This window comes from Glycine soja, chromosome 1, assembly GCF_004193775.1.
Source record: "Glycine soja cultivar W05 chromosome 1, ASM419377v2, whole genome shotgun sequence".
Classification (NCBI taxonomy): Eukaryota; Viridiplantae; Streptophyta; class Magnoliopsida; order Fabales; family Fabaceae; genus Glycine; species Glycine soja.
In genome coordinates this window covers 51,768,841-51,788,556 of record NC_041002.1, presented here as the reverse complement: position 1 = coordinate 51,788,556, position 19,716 = coordinate 51,768,841, and the positions used below count along the sequence as shown (strand labels likewise).

The following is a 19,716-nucleotide window of genomic DNA, read 5'->3' as shown; positions in this document are numbered from 1 at the left end:
AACTATTATGAATTTGGGTCTCAACACACTTATTATCTCTAGATAAACCATGTTAAGTTCAACACACTTATTATCTCTAGATAAATCCTATTAAGTTTAACATAGTGAATTATTTTTTCAACCATAAACCATTGCACCTCACCTTCAATCCATACACCTCTTCATAATCAATTATTATAACTTAAAATATCAACAATCTTTGTAACCCCTATCATGCCTACAAAGCACAAGGAAATATTACTTTTAAGTTTTGATCTCTTATTATAAAGATATTTCTTTTATCATCAAAAAGTATAATTTAACTGATTAAGTATCATGTATGAATTATTATAAATTGATAAAAAAAAATAATATTCATAGATCATTTAAACTCGCAAGTTTAGAATTTAATGTTATTTGATATTTTATTTTATATCCTTATTTCTTATTAATATTTAAACACTTATATTATATTAATGTATAGTTTAAATCTTGTTTTTTTAATTTCCGTCTTATAAATTCATTTTTTAGTATTTGTAATAAGTTAACTTTTTTAATATTTAATTTAAAAAGTAATGACATGATGCTTTTGTAAAGATGATATTGATGACGTGATATGAATGATTTATCACGTTACTATTTAACATATAATGACATTATTTATCAATCGTATTAACGTTTTTGTAATAAAGTTTAATAACAAAGATTAAAAATGAAAATTTGAAACTAACATAGATGATAATTTTTTTTATAAAGTTTAAAAATAAAAACACTGAATTACAAGAAGATATACATCCTAACCTTTTACTTTTACACATAAACACCTTTGTTTAATTTTTAAACGCATGTATAACTCTTCCTTCTTGATTTTTTAAAAATGTTTTGTAATATTATACCACAAAATATAATTATATTTTACACTAAACCTTTGGTTTTTACACTAATATTTTATAATAATTATTAAAAAATATTTAAAATAAATTTATTTAATTGATGATTCTCATGAACTGTACGTATATTTTTAAATTTATGCAAATTTCATAAATATAAATAAATTAAAGTAATATATTTTTATTACTAACAAGTAGTATTTATTCTATTTGATATGAATAATTTAAAAGAAAATATGAAATAAATATTTGAATTCAGAGTTATTAATTTTATTGATATGGTGTATCAAAAGAGTAAAATGTCACCTAATTCAATAATAAAAGAGAATTCCCTTAAGAACTTGGTCCCGGCGGGGCTCGAACCCGCGACCTTCGGCTCATAAGACCAACGCTCTAACCAACTGAGCTACGGGACCTAATTGAAAATAAATAATATATTATTTATTCTATCCTTAAATCTCCTCAGTCTAAATTTCACATTTCCACATTCCCAAAGCTAAACACACTGAAAGAACTATCATTTAGACAAGTGCACCTACCTCCTTGTTTGGAAATGGCCACACACCCACACCACAGCTCATAGATTGCTTTGCTTGCTACCATTAAATGATTAAATTACTTTTTTCATTCTACTATTTTTTTTATTATAAATTTATTCATTTTAACATTATTATTTATTTTTAAGAAAATTAAATCAAAATATCCCCCCTCCCCTACTTTCTCCTCATTAAGGGATGATTTTTTTGTTTGGGCGAGTGGGCCTAAAAAAATATTCTCCCTATCTTTTACATAAAAAACAAAGTAATTGGGTTTTTTAATCTTATTGTTTTCATTCTATTTTATTTTCTTAATAAAAAACTAAACGAAGTGTTGGTATATTTTATTTGATTTGTCTTCTTTCACCATGAGTGTATGCATCTATCTCTTTTATTTCTCTAAAAACCAAATAAAGGGTTAGTAACTTTTATTTGTTTAATTCCCTTAGTCTTTGTATGTGTCTCACCTCACTCCTTGCTTCCTTTATTTTCTTTAGCCCGAAACAAGGTCAGTAACTTGTATTTGTCTCCTTCATTTTTGGTAAACTATACAAGGGTTAGTAACTTCTATTTGTTCCATTCTCTACTTGTCTCTCTTTTTGTTTGTATGCGTGCGTAAAGAAATTTAAGGGTAACATCTTAAAGTACAATTAATGTCTCCAATCAATCATCTTAAATACATTGATTGATACAATTCTCTTACATACTTTTAGATGATTGGTTAAAATACTTTTAGGATAAATTAGACAATCCAACTAGAGAAATTTTTGTAAGCATTTGAAATATTCTAATAGTTTGCTACATGCAATATGCATCAGGGTGGTGGTGTGTGTGGTTTAATTAAAGAAATACTTGTAAGTGTGTGGTTTAATTAGAGTAATATTTTAACATTTTAAAATATTCTCTAAAATTGATTAATGCATTTTGGAATGGTGTTGGTAAGTATATGTGTGATTGTAGTTTAATTAGCGGGATATTCTTCAATGTTGATCAATGCAGTTTGTAAGGATATTGATAAATTTGTGTGCGCATAAACATATTGTCTACAGCTTCCATCTTCTTGATCTGGATTTTGGATTGCGAGTCCATCATCACAAATCACACAAACAAGATGTGCACGTTGGAGTAATATAAACACATGAACACATGGTATGATGTCGACACACATTGCAGGGTTTTTTTAGAACAATCCACGGACATCTTGTTTGTCGCTTAGTATTAGAGGTCTGAGAGTCATTGTGATGCCACCATCAAATTAGATGTGATTTTTTAACTGGACGGGTCTCTAACAAAATATATGAGGGGTTTGACGATGACAATAATGATGGAAGGAATAGATGTTTTAATGAGAAAGGTTTATGCTAAGATTATGCTCCTTAAATTAATATAAGAGTTGTTAATTATGATGCATAGGTGGTCCACCTTAAAATTATCTTAAATTAAAAGATAAACAGCATATAAGATAACGTAATTTCTAACTTTATAAACTACTTATCTGTAAAAAGAAAAAAAAATCCATAATTTAATTATATAACTTCATTGGTTTAGTAACCAGATAAAATTAGATGAGAGGGTGATAGATTTTTTTCCCGTAAATATACATTTTTTCTTCTACTTTTTTCCCATCTCCACTACTGTACAAATTCTCAATATATATTATTTGACACATTCTTTTTCTTTTTTATTTTTTTAATTTAAAATATTATAAACTATAAATATTACATTATATAATTTTTTTTAATTGGTTTTAAAATTATTATTTATTAAATTAAATTTTATAATTTTGTTTTTATTTTTTTAAAGAAAAAATATACAGATAAAGAAAAATAAAAAAATTGGATAAAATTAAAGTATAATTTTGTAGTTAAGTTGTATGTAGTTAAATTTATGTAGTGTTGATATTTTTTTTTATTATATTCGTTAATTAAAAAAATAAGAAAATTAATTAGTAGTATTAAAATAAATTAAAAACGCAATAAAAAAATAAACTAAAAAACACAGCTAAATATGAACTATTTTTTTATAATAAAAATATATTAAAAATATCTTTAAAAATATTTAATTAACAATTATTTTTTGCTGTCACCCGAGTCAATGTAACAAGAATATGAACAGATCAATGGGATCAGAGAAAGATGACGACAACTCCAGAGAAAGAGGATAACAACTCGCATTCTTACTTACATGGACTAAGAAGAAAATGAATGGAAGAGTAAAAAAAAAATGTGAAATTTGTAGAGGAACATAAACAATTATCCTATCATATCTTTATCTTAAACTTTTCCTTAATCAAGTGTAATTGTTTAAATAATTTATTGATAATGTAATATAATGTTATTCTATAAATAAGTTGTTAAACAAAAAATCTTTTCATTTTTAATTAAATTTAATGACATAAACAAACTAATTATATTTAGTAATATAATTATATTAAAAATAATTATATTAGAAAACTCAGATTTTAAATAAAAATATTCATATAAAAAATATGTTAAGTAAATTAAATAATAAAACAAAAATAATTATATTTAATAATATTATTTTCTTTAAAAAATTAGAAAACAAAATTACAAAATTTAATTTAATAAATAAGTAATTTTAAAATTAATTAAAAAAATTATATAATATAATATTTATTGAAAAAAATGTGTTTCCGATAAATTGAGGGTGATACTTCATCTCAAAGTACCTAATTGATTAGAGAATAGAGAAAGCGAAGGGAAGGCCCGTGAGTTTTGCGCGTGCGAGAGAGACAGTGGAAAGAAAGGAAAGGGATGACGCTGGGTCTGATCAATGCGAATCCTGTGGTTCACGCCAAGAAAGAGCGAATAGCTCGTTCTGATGATCCTCACGCCGATGACGCCGTTGATCCTCTCGACATCTATGATATCCTTTTTTTTTTTTTTTCATTTTCTCTTCTCCCACTCCCAACTCAACTAACTGTTGAGATCCTTGACTTGGCTTTGACAAATTTCGTGAGGGATATTCGGGATCCCGAACATCCTTATTCCCTGGAACAGCTCAGTGTTCTCTCCGAGGAATCTATCTCCGTTGACGACAAATTAGGCCGAATTCTGTGAGCTTCAACTTTTAATTTCTTGCTATTCTCGTGTTAGCGTTTACTGAAAATGTTTTACTTCTTAATTTGCATTTATTTTTGTTTAGGATAACTTTTACGCCGACCGTACAGCACTGTAGCATGGCCACGGTTATTGGACTTTGTCTCAGAGTTAAACTGAAGCACTACTTCCCTCCTCATTACAAAGTTTGTTCCCCCTTATTACTTTTTTTTTTTTCTGCATGTTTTGACTTTGCTCAAGTATTACCCTTTACTTGTTAGAGAGGTTTCTCGTTTGCTGATTGTATAGCTTGTATTTAAACCACATTTTTGTTTGTTTAGTTTGAAGCTTATGAGTTGCTGGCTAGGAATTTATAACGGATTCGATAACGTGTAAAGGTGTGAATAATGAGAGAGAGAGAGAGAGAGCACATAATCTTTGTTGGCTGTAACTTCCTGTTATCGTGGTAGGAATTTGTTATTTTTATTTCAGTCTCAGCAAATTTCCTCCCCTCACGGATTCATGGGTCTCTATACTAGTTCTTATTTGTAGTGTTCAATGGATTATGGATCTAGATTCCTCCCAGGCAGGGATTTGGCGCATTCATGCAGTCAGTCAATCGGAATTGTTGGATGAAGATTGGACTACTCATATTTTATTTTGGTAAATCAAACTTAAAATAAGTATCCGAGATTTGAACCGTTCACATTGTAACTTGTCAGTCAATCTTGGATGAAGATCAGACGGCTCATATTTTATCTCGGTAAATCAAACATAAAATACTCATCTAATAACTTTTCGATTTTCATCCAATGGTACTGATTCATAACTGTGTGAATGCAATGAATCCAGATCCATGTTCAATGTTGTGGAATGTGGGAAGAGATTATGATTGTTTTGATAGAAAAAAAATGAAGTGTGTATTTTTCCTATGCAGATTTCCTGGAAAAAGTCATCTATTTTTTATTTTCCAATCTGATAGGAATCAATCTAGCTGCTCATCTGGTCCTTTAGTAAGGACATTGCCTGAAAATTCAAAAACTTTTCTTCAGTTCTATTCCCTATGTAAGATATTCAGTCCATCAAAATATATAAGTTAAACAGGGTATTTATATTTGTATAAATCATCGGACCAGGGTCCATTTCCATTATGCGTTTTGACAAGAATTTGACTCCAAAAGAATCAAAGTGATTAATTTGTGACTCTTGGGGATGTGATGTTTGTGCCACACGTATAAAGTAATGAAGATAATCATTGCGTGGCATTTTGAAGTAGTGGTCTGACAGCTGCGATAGCGAACAAAATCAGAGAAAATTACGGCTGGAGTGGGTTGCAAAAAACCTATTTTAACCAAGTAACGACATCATTTAGGGCTGCTTTAGGGGAGTCAATCGGGGATTTTGCTCCCTCCTTTGAATCAGAGCTGGAACTTTACTTTCTCAGTCACTTGTGTGCATTCTGTTATAAAGTAGCACCTACTGTTCTTTATGAGGAACACGCACCCTTTTCTAGCCTCTCCCAGCATTTTCTGGCCAGTTTATGATCATCCTTGAGACCAGGGTTTTAAATAATGCACTATAATGGCATAGCGGAGTGAAGCGGTCCCTAGCCACAATAGAGGCCGCTGTAGAAGGGTGGCTGTTGCTGACCAAACAACGGTCATAGGTGACAAGATAGTGGTGCGATATGTAATTCCAAAAAAAGCCCTCTAAACAAAGAAGTTAGGGTTTTTGGGTGAGCTAATTTTAGGATTTCAATCTCCAAAAATGAAATCTACAGCTGTAATAGTAGTGAAAATGATAGAGAAAATTTGGATTTAGAAGATGATGATTGATGATTCCTATCTAAGAAACTTGTATTTTTCTTTTGTTGCTATTTACTTGTGTGTTTTGTTTAAGACATCTATAACTTTTTATTGTTAATTATGAATGTCATGAATTTTGAGTAATTTTTATCATTTTGGAGAATCTATGTACTATATACATTATATATAAACTATTTAGAAAATTTCACAATAGCAACTATCTCGCTATTCACTATTCCATTATAGCGTTTTTGGGGCTGGCCTTGCTATTTGGTATTTAAATTCCTGAGACTACGACAATTTTCTGGCAAACCTGTCATTGTTTCTAACCAACTGTGATCTTTACTGCTTTGCTTTGTTCTGTCCCTGCATGTTTTTTTTTTTAATTTCTCTAAAACAGGTTTTTCATCTCACTGTCTTGTGCTGTCTTCTAAGTTTTACCCTTAATTTCTTTTATCCTAAATTCTAGTTGGTTAGAAGTCATCCCACTATCCGCAATAGCATTTTCTTGGTTGGCCACCCTGCCCCACTATTTGGGATTGACAACTATGGTTGGTGGTGTGTTAGTTCCCCTTACTCCTGCAGGGCTTTCTTTCTTTCCATGTGAATTGTAGTTCTCGATGGCTCAATGCTGAAAATTCGTTTCCACTCTGCTTAGATGATGGTATAATTGTTTCCTGTCTGATAATTATCTGATCCATTACTCAAATTTCTTTCTGCAGGTGGACATCAAGGTTTCTCCTGGATCTCATGCCAACGAAGAATCAGGTGAAGTTTAAAACAATGGTTACAACAGATCCTCTTATGTTAAAATTAGACATGGCACGGTCATGATCAAATCTTGTAGATATTAAATTTTGGGGGCAGGGTGTATTGAATGTTTATTAATTAGGGGGGTCTATTTAATGTCTTTAAAGAGAGAATTCGAACTTGACTAGTCCTGTACAAGAGAATCCATTCCTAAGATTAAGCCTTGTCCCTCTCCTTTCGTCCACTTTTTACCTTCTGTTTTCAGCAGCATTTAGCATCAGGAGAGACACCATCTCAAACAAAACTAAAAATTTTATATGATCCTATACCCTCCAAAACTAGTATGCTCACGTACTTATGACACCCTTTCACTTTGCCCCTGTACCTCACTGAGAAACTACAGTTTCCTTTGAATTCGTTTCTTCCTGCAACATGAGCTTCTAATAATACCTCAAATCTTCCTTGTGCAGTCAATAAGCAGTTGAATGATAAAGAAAGAGTCGCTGCTGCCTTGGAGAATCCTAACCTCCGCCAGCTTGTGGACGAGTGCCTCTACTCCAATGAACTGTGAACTAGCAGATATGCCATCATAATAACTATTGTACAGGGCATTTACCACTTATGATGTTATAAAAAGTAGTCAATGTGTATGGAAATTAGTTGGACGGATTTACCTTTGGAGAAGCTTTATCTCTTTGAAGCTATTTGATTTTCAGAGGATGTATCTTCCCTCTTCTTACCCACTTCACGTTGTGTTTAGCATGTGGTATGTATGTAAATCAAGTAAGACATCACGATGTCATATTTTTGCACCTTTCACTACAGAATGTGCTGAATCAGTCTGTTTAGGGGTTGACCCGGTCCTTATGCTCATAGTTCATGCCATCCCTTTTAATAAGTTTAGGTGGAAAGTAAGCATCATTTCTTGTGTGTGACAAATGATAATTATATTTGCAGTTATATGTGGCATCGTCTCATTTTTTTAGCTGAGGCAGTGTTGTAGATATCGGATCAATTGTTGTCTGATGCTATTTAATTCTCCCAAGAGCTGTTTGATATATAAACATTCTGGCACCACTACCATGGGAGATGTTGCATTTAGTCATGAAGATACAGGGGATGATTTTTTTTATTTTTAATTTCTTTCTTGGGGGTCAGAAAGGTGAGGGAGTGAGGTTGCTCTATTACAGGTAAGGCATTTCTCATAACTCACACCAATTGCAATAAAGTGGATCATCTTGCTCATTTAAATCGAAATCTAAAATTTATCATTTCCTGAACATGCTTTGAACATCACAGACACAGTCAAGAAGAAATCATTTCCCCCATTATCCTTGGAATGTCAAGGACAAAGGAGTTAGTCTATGTTTGGTTTATTGTTGAAATTGTTGTAATACGCGTTTCAATACAGATTTAACGGATAAAAGCAAAATAAAGGTAAAAGCAAGGGTTCTGATCATTTTGCAAAATGTTTTTGCGTCGAAAGTTATTTTCCACCTGATTTTCATGCATACTCTTAATGCACTAAATCACGAGTTTTGTAATTGGGGCATTTGTAAAGATTTGATGAGAAATATCAGTAGTGGCGAGCTTACCAAACAAAAGATAGTGCAAAAAACATTAAAAATCACCTTTGCATCTTGATACGAGGAATAGTTCTCCTGCCAATTCTGGGTTTTCCTGCTAAGGAAAATAAAGATGACTGCAAATGTTGATTTACTTTACTATACAGGGATAGATTAAAAATTATTGCTCCCTGTTAAATACCAATGACCAATTATCCATTCAATCTTCCTTCATTAGTTTTTTTTTATCAAAAACATCTTTCCGAATTCACGTAGAAAAGTACTTAAATGTATTTTTTTGTTTCAGAAAATGATATTTTTTTTGCTTTTAATTTTATAAAATTTTATTTATTTTCAATTCTTACATTTAACAAAAATGAGATATTTTTAGTCTCTCACTGAAGTGTATAATTTGGTAATTTTTAGAGATTAAAAATAAATAAATTTTTATATGAAACAAAATAAAATAAAATAAAAAACATACACACTATCTTTTTGGACTAAAATTTTATATTTGAGAAAATAAGTAAGTAGATAATTTTTATGAAATCTTCAGACCAAGGGTCTGAACTGAAGGCCATCTCTATGATCCAGCCCAATGATTCATTCTCAATCTCCTTGGACTTGCTTTTGCTTTGGCTGACTCAGCCTCACGATGTTTGATTTTGATCATTGAATTCCACTACGCGGAGAAAAGTCAAAAACAACAATTCTAAGGTAAGACAGAGCGATAGAGAGCGAAAAACATCCAAATATATTATGGTTTTGCAAACACTAATGTCACACTCAATCAACCCCATCACGCAGCAATTGAATAATGTCCATCCAAAGTTGACCCTCGCTTCCTTGTATCTTTAAAGGAATCTGCAATTAAATAACATCTCCCAACTAATTACACCCCCATCATTCACCAAATACCATAATTTCATGAACACAACCAAAAATAATAAACCTCAAGTTTAAGGTTGATGGAATTTAGCAGAAGCTTCAGGTTGTCAAGGTCCCACCACATACTGCTTTCATCTGAATCTGTGAGTTCGGAATGTGCCAAAATTGCTGGCTATGAGAGACTCTCACAATCGTTGAGGCTAAGTGGGGAATATGATTTCATTGATAAGCAGAAGAAGCATAAAAGGGGTGTGGGGCTTCTTGGTAAGGTTTTCTCTTTCAGAAGAGTTTCCTCTCCCCACGGAGTCGGAGAGCCTAATAAGGTGGCGGAGACGGTGGTAAAGAAGGACAAGAAACGCTCTTCTTGGCTTCCCGATCCAGATAGACGGTGGCCAATTCAGGGATGGTGATGGGTTTTTCTTCTTTGGAAACAATTCTATTTGATACATCTGATACTAAATGTAGACATCTTTTTCCAATGAGATTCAAACCTTGATTTACCAGGTCGTGGAAGAACAGGCTCTTTCCGTTAGATTTAACCCCAGTTGGTGTGATGGGTTTTTCTGGTTTATGTGTTTCAAGGCTAAAACTTCAAAACTGAAAAAGGTTTCGTAATCAGCTGCTCTCTTTTTTTGCAAATTTATGTTTGGAATTCATCTTTGCTTTTGTATGTCTGGTTTGTAATTTGTAAACACTCAAGATTCTGAAAAAGAAATTATTGAACAATATTGCAGATAGTATTTGGATTTTATAGAGAATGAATCTGATGTAATAAGATATATAATTTAAGTGTTTTATTGACCAATAAAAAAGCTACTACTGTAAATACTATTCTCTTTTCATGCAGAGCATCTATATTCATTGAACAAATATCTGTTTGTTTTGTGGTAAATTAGTCTAACCATCCAAGATTTGAGTAATATGACTTGTTACACTTCTTACTTTTTGTTTTTTCTCTATCTCGTGCACTCCATACACCCCTAAATGGGTGGTGTAAAAATTGTGTTTTTGGAACGCATGTCCTCTGCAGTAAAATGTAGTATTTGTTACTGTAACTAGCTTATTGGTCAGTTTAACACTTAAATTATACACTTGATCACACTGGATTTTTTTTACACACATTCACATCGATTCTATTTTATTATTTTCTCTCTCTCTTTTTTTCACAGCACGTTATTATATGTGAGTGATATAGATGAACTATTAAAATTAAAATCTTACAACGCAAGCACATGGGAAGCAACAAGAGAGAGAAAATTAATTGCTCTCCACAACCGTGGGTGTGTATAAAAAAAATTCAGAGTATTCAGGTGTATACTTTAAAGTGTTAAACTGATCAATAAACTAGTTACTGCACCAGCTACCAAGTGTTGCTCCATTTTACTGCATATGATTTGCACTCTTGTTTCTCGTTGTCCTTGACATATGTACAAACTGTGTACATTTACACTAATCTTTATAACATAGTATTGCAAAATTGGAGCGGACAATGTGTTTTAGAAATGACAATAGATAAAGACATAATAATAAGGTCAGTGGCGGATGTAAGTTAAAGGGGTTGGGACAATTGCCCCCACAAGGTAATTTTGTTCACTTATACATATTTGATACAAAATAATTTTGCCCCCATGAAAAACAGGTGTTACTCCCATAAAAAAAAAACTTTTTTAAATGAAAATAAAAAAGTTATTGTAAGAGATAAAAAAAGAGATCAAATTGATACTGATTTCATCATTTTATCCTTCTAATTTTATCATTATGCTTCACTAATACTAAACATATACGGTAATTCAGTGGCGCACACACACCTTAACCTATAATTGTATATGAAATTTCTATAAACTCAAGTGATTTTGATTTTCGTAAAAGCTTATAATATTTTTCTTCTATCAAAATATTATATACTATTTTTTCCCCACTTAACAAATTTTACGAATCCACCCCTACTTAAGGTTATATTGTACTTGTTTTCAAACTCACATTTAAACAATAATACTTGAAATAGTAGTCACGTAGGTATCACACAAAAAAAAAAATACTCACATAGGAAATAAGTTTATACATGCATTTTTGTCCACTTGATACCTAATTACTCATACTTGTAGTTGTTACTTGTATTTTAATTAACTATAAAAAATTTAATGAATAAAAAATATTACTTTATTTGTCCCATTATAATTTTCGTATAAGAAAAAAAATTATTTTAGAAAGAAATTATTGATGATGTAAGATTAATTTTGTAAAATTACTATTTTATTATTTTTTTTGTCGGTATAAAACAACCTAAGATGACAATTATTTTAGGACCGAAAGAGTAATAAAAAATACAAATCAATTAAAATATTATTCTAAGAGCTTTAATAAAGCAACAAACATAATTTTTAAAAAATAAAGCATTAAACATAATTATAAATTATTATTTCGTGATCCCAAGAAATATTTTTTTAAAATGCAGAGACTTGGGTTCGAACCCCTGATTTCATAATTATGCATACTTTAGCTAGCATTGAGATAAAAAAAAAAATCTCTACTTGGATGTAGTTAATCGGATCACGAGTGAGGTTATTGACACCTCCATTATTTCTATTCACACTTTTTTTCTTTAATTTTTATGAATTTTATATAAGCTTGAGGTTTTTTTAAAAGGTTAATTTATATAATTATTTTATTATTTAATCACATTTTTTAATAACTCTTTACTTTTTTAGGAATATAATAATAAAATTTATAAAATTTAAAGATTTATTTGACATTTTCCTATCAATGGCTAATCTTCATTAAAACGAACCTTTGTTTGGAGAATTTTCTTTTCATACTCAAGAATTGTGGCTCTTTGAAATTATGATTTCTACAAATAGTTAAAATATGTTTGATTAATCACCATATATTTCTTGGAACTTAAATATTTTCTTGTTTGGTTACACATTAGATTTTTATATTAGAACCTTTTCTTTTTGTAAATATACTCTTTATTAAAATAATTTTTTGTTTAGTCAAATTTTATTATAAATATAGTACTTACCTAATTTAATTACAAGACTAAATAAATTTATATGTAAAAATCACTTGCAATGTTTTTTTGAATAAAATTAACTTCAAACTGAATTTTTACAAATATTAATTATTTGATTTAATTATAACGCTATTTTACGTGATTGAATTATTGTTATGACTTACTAATATATCTATTATAATAAATTATTATGATCAGGGACGGAGGGACGTTCTGGAGGCCCCTGATTTTTTTTTTTAAATTCTAAACTTTTAAGATATAATATCTTATTATTTGATTAATTATTTTTATTTCAAGAGTTTAGTTATAAAAGTATTAAATTTTTAAGTATTATTTATCCCTTTATTAATTTTCTTGTAAAATATTCTATTATCCTTTTATAATATTTATCTTCAAGATAATGATATTCTTTTTTTTCTTTTAAAACAAATATATTATTTTCCTTTTATAGTTTTTATTGTATAAATAATTATATTTTTTAGATAAAATATTTGAGTATTGTTTATTTCTTTTTAAAAAATTTCTTTTATAATCTATTATTACTTTATAAAATTAATCAAATAAATTATTGCATTTACAAATAAATGACTTCATTATCGTTCCTTTTATACTGATTTGGTTATAATTAATTGGTAAATTCAAAGCTATATGTTTAATCTCTGTATATGGAGCTAGCGTGCAAATACTACAACGTAAACTTCAAGACATACTTGTTGACATTCTCTCTTCTTATTGGTTGAGGAAGAAATACAAGAGAATAATAGGTGATAGTATCCTCATATTATAAAACATATATATATATATATATATATATATATATATATATATATATATATATATATAACAGGTATAATAAGTGATATGTTCTACGTTAAAATAAATATATAATCATAAAAAGATTTTGAATTTATAAAACTAAATAGATGGTATATTAAAATAATACACGAGATAAAGATGTGAAAAAATAAATAATGAGATAAACTTAATAAAATAGTTAGTAAATCTGTGTTAAAGAAAAAAGACAGAAAGATATTTTTTTACAATTTTTTTTTAAAATTAAACCTTGACTGAGGATAAATGGTATAAAATTTGGATTTCCTACCTCCCATGAATGCATGTGAATCAAACATGTAAATCCAAATTTCTTTTATTAAATGTCGCCTTAGTATTTTTTACACAGATTCCCATTTGGTATTTTATCAATCTATTTGTAGAAAACACCTTAGTATTTTTTACCCATAAGATTAGCATACGGTATTTTATCAATCTATTTTCTCTCTTTTTAGAATTAGTATAGTAGTAAAATGAGAATTTAAAAATATTAGAAAAATGAAAATAAATGTGAAAAAATTATAAAATTATAATAAATACATGATTAAATTAAAAGTCCGATTATACAAAAAAAGTAAAATTGCTTAAAATATCCAAATCCATAAACTCATTTATATGCTATTTAAAAATCTTAAATTACCTTTCCTTTCATACCATGTTGTTAACCTGAAAAATTAATCTTACATGGTTACTAAAATTACACTTTCTACATGTATTCTAATTAATTTTCAGATATAAACAACCAGAAAGATTACCTGTTACATAACTCTATTCATCTAAATTTAATAGCACACTTATATTCTATTTTCGCTCCTCATTTTTTTTTTCTTTATTACTATTCAACATGCAGATCTGGGTGGATTCGAACCACCATCCTACCAGAGCATGTCAGTGGACAAATGCTCTGATCGCTCTACCGTTTTGAGCTTACAGATCTATCAACGAATATACAATAATTACAAACCATGAAATTTGCTATTAAAAATAAAGATGCACCAACAGATATACAAATTTAGAGCTAAAATAACTTCTCTCAAACAAACCTACTCATGCATTTAGACCCTCTGGAAAAAATTGTACAATATATAAAGACCAATTTTTATAATAAAAAAAACACAAATCCTGGCGAATTTCTTACAAAAATATACTCGCTTATCGAAATATCCATTGTGTACAAACCTGTTTTATTGACAATAACAAACTGAAAAAAAATAACGAAAAAGGTTAAGACACGGATAGTGGCGCTGGGAACCTTTAGGAAAATTCCAACACCGATAAGTACTTAAAAAATAACGTGAGGAAAGCAAGCAACATTGTGTTGCTTAAACAAGTCAATTAACAGATTCAGATTAAGAGCGAAAATATGTAGCTTTATCAGATGAAAAAAATAACGTGAAGAAAGCAACATTGTGTTGCTTAAACAGTCAATTAACAAATTCAGATTTAAGAGCTAAAATATGTATAGCTTTATCAGATGCAAAAAAACAACCAAAAAACATAATTTTTTTTTAAATATTTAAAATTCCATTACTTCATATAAAATTTAAAACTGTGATTAAAAGAAATTAACTTTGACATGGATTTATCTATATAAAACATCCATATTGTCCTGTCGTCCAAAACATTTTATCATTTAAAAAATTAAAAAGTATCTAAAATTCCATTACTTCATATAAACTTTAAAAACTGAGATTAAATGAAATTAACACTGACATGGAGATAAAGAGGACCGAAATAAAACATTAATATCATCCTGTCCTTAAATAACTTGTACTTGAAGGAGAATTATTTTTATCCAAACATCTATGACACTATAAATCCTTAACGTAATGACTTTTTATTGTGTCTCGTAACACTATAAAAATTATTATATCAATAAAAATACATTACACATTATTGACATCATACGTAAAATAATATAACAATAAATAAACACTACTTTATTTACTGGAACAGGTACACTATTTTAAAACTCAGTAACATTGTTTCAGATTAAAAGTAGAACATGTAAACTGCCTCAAGTAGATAACATGAATGATTATTGAATTAAAAATGGAAGTTGACATACATTAAAAAACAGTTGAACCTTCAAAAATAGGAACTTCAAATCGAAGATTTCTGTGGTTCTCAATAAGCAATACTACACAGGTAAGAACTTGTAAAAAAAGAACATGTAATAATATATAAATCGGCAAGTCATCAACAAAAATGATTAGTGAGTTGAAAATGGAAGTCGAAATTGAAATACATTAAAAAACAGTACAACAATCAAAATAGGAACTTCAAATCGAAGATACTTTGGGCTTCTGTTTTCTGTGGTTCTCAATAAGCTTTTAAAGCATACAGGTAACAAATTTATAAATCGGCGAGTCAACCTCAAATAGATAACATATATGATTAGTGAATTGAAGATGGAAGTTGAAATACATTAAAAAACAATGCAACATTCAAAATAGGATGGCCAAATCGAAGATACTACTCTGGGCTTCTGTTTACTGTAGGTTCTCAATAAGCATTTCAAGTATACAGGTAAGAACTTAAACAGAACATGCATTAATTTAATCAGTATACAAATCGCAGCAAAATAACTGTATAGACAACAGAAAAAACCATTTATACTATACAGAATTACTATGTAAACTATAGAATAACTATATATATACAAAGAATAATTATGTATACTGAATAACAATGTACTAAATAACTGAATATACGCTGAATAACTTATTTATACTGAATAATCGCAGCAGAAATATCAAAATAATTGCAGCACAAGGGAATTAAAACAAACAAACATACATACTGAATAACTTGATACCAAGAAAAAATATCATTCTATGCTTGTGTAAAGAGCCGAAGTTATCTTCACCTTAAAGAATTGTAGAAGCCTAACCAGATTCTTTGTAAATCCACGATATTTCTTCAAAAATACCTTGACAACCACAATGATATTGTCATAGCAGAAGTCATATAGCGTCTTCACATTGATATTCCAATCATCGCCAGAAGATTTACAATGTTAATGACCTAATTCTGCATTACAAATGTTGTCGCCCGAATCTGAACTTCTTACAAGTAGATAATTGTACAATTATACAAAGCCCCCGCAATACAAATGGCCCATCTTATTTGGATACAAGTAACCGGAGTTTACCAAATCAAGTAAGATGAAAAAGGGAACAATATACATGACAATTACAACAGTATAGCTTCACAATTTCTATAAACAGTAAAATTATGCATAAGGAAGTCGCAGCAGGCAGCTAATATGAAATGAAGACAATTATTAATAAATTCCTTGGCTCGATTTATTTTCACTATGAATAACGTTATATTAGATTCATGAAGATATTATACCTACCAGAATATTGATGAACTCCACCTAGCATCTTCTGCCAATAAGATTGCCAAAACTACATATTAATATTAATTACATCACCAGCTTATTAATTTAATAGAATATGTTATGAATACTCTGAGGCGCAGTTAAAAAATTAGGCGAATTAAGTATTATGTTGCAACCTAACCGATGATTATGATTAATTTTTAAAATCAAAGCTATCGATGATTTTATCTGTAATTATTTAAAATTCAATAGCCTAACCCTTTCGAATGTAAATTGACAGATAATACCTTACTCGATAGGGGTTGGAGCGAATCCTCTGATGTATCCTCTGATCCAGAGTCGTAATACGGAGTGGAGCGACAGATAGGTAATAATAAAAGGCATAACGAAAAGGAGAGCACAGCAAACACCACACCACACAAGAGGAAGAGACCCCGGGCAACCCCCGTGCGATCTCTCCCCAAACCAATAAAACTTTTTTTATTAACATTTTTTGACCTGCCATGCAAGCGCACCTGTCATGGCAAAGGTCGGATGACAAGATCACTCAGGACTCAATAACCACAAACGACAAAGCGTTTTGAGGCCATTCATCCCGAAATCTCCTACATCCACATATTTTCCACTCCATAGCTTCACATCATAAACTAATTTTACAACATCCGAGATCGGCAACACGTGTAGAACGCGCGAGACACGCTGCTTAATGATCCGATACAGGGGTCTGTAGCGATCGAACAAGCGGAATCGGCTGGATCTACCGTCGGATCTGCGTTCTTGTCATCGATTCTCTGTTGTACCTGCAAAAAAATACCTCAAGAGCCATGCCATATGCAAGACCAAACGACTTTCTACGAAACAGATTCCAAAAGCAAGACGAACATGAATCACACACCTCGGTACCGTAGATCTGAGCCTCTACGCACCAGATCTATGAAAGACCTACAAGATTAATTTAAATAACAAAATCAAAACGCTAATAACGATGGATCGAACCTATATAAAGCAAAATACGATCGAAGGTTTGTCGTACCCGGCCAAAACCACCATCGGCGTGTAGATCTGGATCAAATCCATACAGATCCGGTCACGAAAAGCGTGACGGAGAAAAGGGCAGAAAGAGATCTGGATTTTTCAGAAGAGAAGGATGAATAAGAGAATAACGAAAGGTTTGAAGACGAGGAGGCGCTGAATGAGAGATAGAAGGGAACCCTATGCTTTATTTTATATTGGGTTTTTGGGAACATGGACGGTTGAGATTGCTTGTGTTGACGGTGAGGATTTGGTGACGTGTAACATTAGGTGCGGCTCGTTTATGGGTGGGAAAAAACTATTTGTTATCTGTTTCTTTACAATAATAGAGGGGTATTTTGGTAAAATAAGAGTAGCGTATTGGCGGCTTGGTACAAGGGCGGCAATGACGCGCTGGCTGCCAACAATTAAACGTTGCGTGGTCCTTACGCACAAAGTCGCGTCGCATTGCGTTATCTGTACGTCCTAAATAAATATAAATGTTTTTTGTTACAAAATAAATATCAAATATATATGGTTGACTGACTTGGTCGAGAGATTTTGTTGGTCAATATTTTATACTTTATAAAAGAAGAATAATAAAATTATCCCACCTTGTGGAATAACTGTACTCAATATCTCTCTGCATTTGAAATTAGAAATGTGTGAGCTTATATATAGATTGTATTTTTAGCCATTATAAGCAATAGTAGGTTATTGTTTTTCTTTTAAATAGTCATATATTGAAAGATGAATATATGTGTAATTAGTAAAGATAAAATAAATAAAAATAAGATTAAATTCCTCGTAGGTTTCTAAACTATTTGATATTATTTTCCTTAAAAAAACTATTTGATATTATTTAATCAAGTTTTTAGACTTCTTTTTAATTTTTTTTTAAATTGAACCCTTTTCGGGAGTGGAAGTGAAACTATTTTAAGGGGTGGAGGCATTGGCCCACTGACTTTTTAGAATTTTTAGCATAAATAATATTTTAACGTTATGGTGATTTTTTTATTTGGTGGAATAAGACTTTAGAGATAAAAATATTTTAGTGTTACTTTTTTTTTTTACTTTTTAACAAAATATTTTGTTATCCTTTTATTTTTTTCATTAAAAAGATAATAATATTTTTTTAGATAAATATTTTGCTTCCCTTTTTATACTTTTTAATCGTAGAGATAATTGTATTTGAATATTAGTTATCTGTTTTGTTAGATAAATAATTTGTATTGTGATATAAAATTAATTTTAACTACTGATCATTTTTTAAAAAATATTAAAATTAATTTTAAGACAAGATTAGTAGTTAAAAAAATAATTAGACAAATAAAGACAAAAGAAAAGTGATTTGAGGTAATTGAAATAATTTGACGTAACTGAAAATCAATTTTTGGATTAATTGTTAAATCAAATCAAGTTCAAAATTTAAATTAAAGAATATATTTTAAAAGAAAAAATAAATAAATTACATGTTCAATATTTGAGATAGAGATATGATATGCAACTATGGCTTAAGATAACAAATATTTACTTAAAAAATTATCAATAGTTAAAATAGGGTTATATTACAGTGTAAATTGTTTTTTTTTTAAGATTACTATTATGCAATGTTCCTCAAGTAGAAAAACTGAAACTCCGAAAGTAGTAAATTTCACTGTGAACATAATTTAGGTCAGAAATAAGGCGAGTCATATTTTTTTTTTTTTGGCTATAAGAAGGTAGGGTTTTGATAAAATAAATAAAAGGAGACAGGCTAGAAACATGGAGATGATTATTATAACATGTATAACATGGAGCATGTGCTTATTTGGAAATCCGTTGAAATTATAATAGTACACATTCCTATGAACCTCCTACAATAAGTAAGGTATAGGTTATTTCCTCAAAAGTAATTTTAGAGTTGACTAACGTTTTAAACATAGCTTATATAGTTTGACTCATTATTCTTAGACAATTACTAATAAATATCCTGAAGTTTAAGAAAGTAATAGAGAAAATAATTTTATTGAAAATGAAAAAATACATCCCTATAGATTTTAA

General features: G+C 29.7%; 1 protein-coding gene, 1 long non-coding RNA gene and 1 other non-coding gene across 4 annotated transcripts; 1 reads left to right on the top strand and 2 right to left on the bottom strand.

Annotated features, from left to right (window-relative positions):
* Nucleotides 1–1,211: 1,211 nt before the first annotated feature.
* On the bottom strand, nt 1,212–1,285 carry TRNAI-UAU. Its single transcript has one exon. It is a non-coding gene; the product is annotated as a tRNA-Ile (tRNA).
* A 2,802-nt stretch (nt 1,286–4,087) lies between these two features.
* Nucleotides 4,088–8,004, top strand: LOC114420659 (protein AE7-like 1). Of its 2 annotated transcripts, XM_028386503.1 has the most exons (5): nt 4,090–4,291; nt 4,376–4,481; nt 4,571–4,670; nt 6,992–7,037; nt 7,490–8,004. In XM_028386503.1, the coding sequence occupies exons 1-5, from the start codon at nt 4,180–4,182 to the stop codon at nt 7,588–7,590; spliced, it is 465 nt and encodes a 154-aa protein (XP_028242304.1). In that variant the 5' UTR covers nt 4,090–4,179; the 3' UTR covers nt 7,591–8,004. The 2 variants fall into 2 exon arrangements, with proteins under 2 accessions (XP_028242301.1, XP_028242304.1); XM_028386500.1 differs by having other exon boundaries at nt 4,088–4,481.
* Nucleotides 8,005–15,922: 7,918 nt separating this feature from the next.
* Nucleotides 15,923–17,873, bottom strand: LOC114420653. The gene is made up of 3 exons (XR_003668395.1): nt 17,696–17,873; nt 17,558–17,604; nt 15,923–17,462 (listed from the first exon to the last, which is right to left on the bottom strand). It is a non-coding gene; the product is annotated as an uncharacterized LOC114420653 (long non-coding RNA).
* Nucleotides 17,874–19,716: the final 1,843 nt, after the last annotated feature.

Excerpts from the sequence above, each read along its gene's own strand:
- LOC114420659 (XM_028386500.1), top strand. The coding sequence starts at position 4,180 with ATGACGCTGGGTCTGATCAATGCGAATCCTGTGGTTCACGCCAAGAAA. Across the intron at positions 4,482-4,570 it reads GACAAATTAGGCCGAATTCT|GATAACTTTTACGCCGACCG; the intron begins GTGAGCTTCAAC and ends ATTTTTGTTTAG. Across the intron at positions 4,671-6,991 it reads ACTTCCCTCCTCATTACAAA|GTGGACATCAAGGTTTCTCC; the intron begins GTTTGTTCCCCC and ends TTCTTTCTGCAG.